The 4,363-nt window shown below is 31.0% G+C and overlaps 1 protein-coding gene across 1 annotated transcript; it reads left to right on the forward strand.

The window, feature by feature from the left end:
• The first annotated feature begins 1,422 nt into the window (after positions 1-1,422).
• Positions 1,423-1,785, forward strand: LOC145050640 (DUF3511 domain protein (DUF3511)). Its single transcript, XM_078998858.1, has one exon. The coding sequence runs from the start codon at positions 1,423-1,425 to the stop codon at positions 1,783-1,785; it is 363 nt and encodes a 120-aa protein (XP_078854984.1).
• Positions 1,786-4,363: the final 2,578 nt, after the last annotated feature.

The following is a 4,363-nucleotide window of genomic DNA, read 5'->3' on the forward strand; positions in this document are numbered from 1 at the left end:
AGTGACCGGTGTGTCCGAGGAATGAAAGGTGGTGGAAGAGGGAGTAGTGGTTGGTGTGGAGTCTGTGTTAGGAGATGGAACAATAGGAAGTGGAATGGAGATAGCATTGTCAAGGAGAGTGTCACTAGAGGGAGTAGTGGTTGGTGTGGATATGGAACAACAGGTGGTGCATCGGCTGCTTGTAGGGCAGGGGCAGTAAGAGTAATAGTTTCAGGAGGTGGAGCCGGATTGAGAATAAAGGAATCAAGATCAAAACATTCAAGGACAGAAACAATTGTGGTACGCCACAAGGAATAATTTTGACAATCTAGCTTGATGCTAATGGGTGGAATCTGAAAGTTCAGGTTGGTGGAGGCAATTTGGGCGGCAGCGAGGAATTGCTGATTGGTGGCGGTTGCCATGGTGGATTATGCCCGATAAAAAAAAACGAAAAGGATTATGAGTATCCTAATGCTCTGATACCATAACAGAGTAAAAAAGATGGATCTCAAGTTTTCATATAATGTTACAGTTATAAATACATAGTTATAAATACACAGAAGAATGAAACAGACTCCTAACCTACCTGCATACAATTAGGAACCAAAAAATAAACGTGAGTCCTAAAGACTAGGACTTCAATCTATATCTTCACATGCAATTTAATTTTTACATTTTATCACTATTATATAACATTTTTTAAATCATTTTATTTAAAGAAAATTATAAAATAAAATAAAAACGATATAAAAGGTTTTAAATAATACTATTACCATACATTTTTCTATTGTCACATAACTAAACTAACAAGTATATTTTAGAATCAACAAACTTGGTCGAACCTAGAGATAATAAATTAATAATCGAAAAACACTAAAATATGGAACATTGAATGCAACCACTAACTTCCTCCTTGTAAAATCGTGCATAAGTTTGACTCGTACATATTGGAACTTTAGATTGATTTTTTTTAATGATTTTCGATTTAAAAATTGAAGTGAGGTAGGATTGTTGTTTATATTGATTTGGTCAAATTTACTATATATGACATGCGTGACATAACTAATTGACTTTTTTATAGTTATTCTATAGTTCAAAATACAAATATCACAATTATAATAATTAGATCACACTTTCCTTTGTATAGACCATAGAATATTTTGTATAGACTATAGAATATATTCTATAGATCATATTAAATTTTTGTAAACATATTTAATATTCCATTGTTTCTCATAATTGGGAACTACAATCCACCTCATTAAATATCCTAAATCCACACAAAATCACATGAATTTGGGATTTCTCCATTAAATCCTCCACAATATCACGAGTCCTTTAGCTGCCTTTTTCTCTTTATCCTCATGCCACTAGAGAGAGAGAAAGAGAAATCCACGAACTTACTAGAGAGTAGAGAGAGGGGGGAAAACACAAACCCTAAAAATGGAAGATTTTAGATCCAAATCCTACAATGGAAACAAGATGCAAATAGAGGCTTACAACACCCACAATCCACCTAACATTCAAGATTTCAGATGCCATAGTGCATCTTATGCATCGTCTTCACAAACCCAGATCGAAAACACATATAACAATAATCAAACGGGTATGGAGTTCAAGAAAGGAAACAGTGGTGGGTCGATTTCAAGAATCTGGAGCTTGACTGATCCAGAATTGCAACGAAAGAAAAGGGTTGCTAGTTACAAAGCTTATACTGTCGAAGGAAAAGTCAAAGGGTCGATCAAGAAAAGCTTTAGGTGGATTAAAGATAAATACTCAAAGATGGTTTATGGTCTCAGGACATGATCTGACCCGACCTGAATCAATCAGGTTTCTGTTTCAATTTCATGGTGTATTTATCGAAACCCAATTCTTGATTTGATTTAATATTTATAAACCTTTATGGTTATGGTTATTCCCTTTTATATATGGATTGTACAACAATCAAGAAAAGTTGTAAATTTGCGATTTTTCAATTTGAGGTTGATGTTTTGAGGTTTGCTGCTGTAATAAGATTGAAAGCAATCGATTATGAGTGCGTGAATGTGGTTGCTGCTAATGTTGTGTAATCGAATCTGGTGAACCTAATTTGCCAAAGGTCGATACAATGTTTATGAAAAAGAAGAAATTTTTTTGATTGTTTGGTTGGTTGATCTTGGTGGTCTAAATATGATCTTTGGATTTGATTGATGTTTATGTGATCAAGAGGGATGGCTTTGATTTGTGATCGCGATTATTGCGATTTATGGTGTTCTTGATGTGATCAAGAAGACAATTTTGATTAAAAGTAAGTATCAATAGTTTGTATATTTATAGATATTTTTTTTTCTGAATTTCTATGGTTATTCCCTTCAAATGTGATTATCTTGATCCTAAAAAATCTTAGAAACGAATACCATAAGCTTGGTAGGCTTAGGGTTTAGTCACAACCAACCCACTAGAAATGTGAAATGTCATATCTTACCGCAGGTTCACTACCAAACCTAGGGGTGTTCGTTCGGATGAATCGGTTTGATCCGATCCTATCAAGTAAATCCAAATTGATTTCGGTTTTCAAAACATGGATCTGAATTGTCCAAACTAATTTCAAATCCAATCTGATCCGATCCAATTACAATTCGGTTGGATCGGTTTTTATAATTCGGTTTTCAAAAACCGAAACATTTTAAAACGACATATAATTATAATATTATCTAACTTTAAACAAGAAGCAAAAACAAATCATTTAGTTGTGATTTCAAATTTATAAACTAATAAGAATATATATTATAGATAAATATTTTATAGGTACAAAACTTTCGAGAAATTGAATATTAATGTTTTTTTTTATCGGGTGAAACGTTTTGAACCTATTTGAAAAAATAAATTACAAAATTTATATATATATAAACTAGGTTATAACCCGTGGAAACCACGGTTGCAAAAATAATTAAATTTTTATGGTAAAAAATCATAACTATTAATCAATTATTTTAAATAAATTATTAATTACAAGATTTATGTTTTTTTATTTATGTAAAATTATAATTGTTGATTACAAAACTTCTATGTTAATTAAAAATAAACATTCAACGAATTGATCATTTACATTAATATAAATGTAGTCATGCCATTTAGACAAACGCAAATATAATCATTTACTAAACTAAAAATATAAAAAAGGTCTTGTAAAAATTAAAATTAATCAAGATACAATTTTTATACTACAAAAAATGTAAGCGATAGCAAGAGAAAATTACATCAGGTATCTAAGGTGGATGTTCTTAAACTTAAAGTTTTGTTCAGAGTTTGTAAAAAATGCTTTCTCCAATTGCAATTGTAATATGGTAACCTTTTTATTTGCTTGTAGAACTTAATTCTTTCCCCTACTGCCCAAACAAATATATCAAATCATGCAACACCTTCGTTGATTTAGAGGCAAAAAAGTGGAAAGTTTTCAACAATCAAAATCTAAAATATAAAAAATGGCAACACTGAAAGGAGAAATCACACAAATGAACCTTATACTTTCTGATTTTCATGTTATTAGTCCAAAATTAAAACATTTTGAATATTGATCCTTATTTTAAGGTTCAATATCTTTGGTCTATGTGTTGTTAACTCTAACAACCATTTTAGTTAACTCTTAAATGACTATTTTGCTCTTAAAAACTCAAACTGGAAGGAAGAACTTAGCAACACACCAGAAAAAAAAAATACAAAAATGGTCTTCAGTATTTCAGAATTTTATGAATAAAAATGATGCATTTATTGACTTTAGAAAAAGAAAACAGAGGCGGAAGAAAGTTACCAATTAGTCTTTCATTTAGCATTAAAATGAAAGCACTAACCTGTATGGATGGATAGTGAGATAAATATCCTTAACTTGTATGGTTTTCGTTAAGAAACAATCTCATGTTCAAGTGTTCAACACCTTTCAGATATATGCAAAAAAAAATATCACAATGTAAGCTCTATTTCATGCATTATTTCAAAAACACAAATGGTCCATATAAGCCTAGAAAATAATATATCAATACATGTGGTTATGAATGTTTAGAATATATTTTAAACTAAAACTTGCATTCACATATACATCCATTCACACCAACCCGAAATCTTCATCCTTAACTTCCACTGAATCTCTCATTTCCAACAATATCTTAATGAAAAAAAAATGATCGTTGACAATAATTCGTGATATGGACTTTTCCCTCTATTTTGTGGATTCATTGAATGCGAAGTTTACACTTCAAAGATGACAAAACCAAATAATGTGAGTTATTTCCCAGTATTTTAACCCAAGCATTTAATCGACCGGTTGGTATGCATTATGATATCCCAACAACTATTGGTGCAAAAAAACCCACAAACAAAATAAAATAGAGAAACTGTTTAATACCTT

This window comes from Lactuca serriola, chromosome 5 (genome assembly GCF_051521515.1).
Source record: "Lactuca serriola cultivar US96UC23 chromosome 5, Lser_US96UC23_V15, whole genome shotgun sequence".
In the NCBI taxonomy this organism is placed as follows: Eukaryota; Viridiplantae; Streptophyta; class Magnoliopsida; order Asterales; family Asteraceae; genus Lactuca; species Lactuca serriola.

What these genes read in the sequence shown, in the direction of transcription:
- LOC145050640 (XM_078998858.1), top strand. Translation starts at nt 1,423, where the DNA reads ATGGAAGATTTTAGATCCAAATCCTACAATGGAAACAAGATGCAAATA.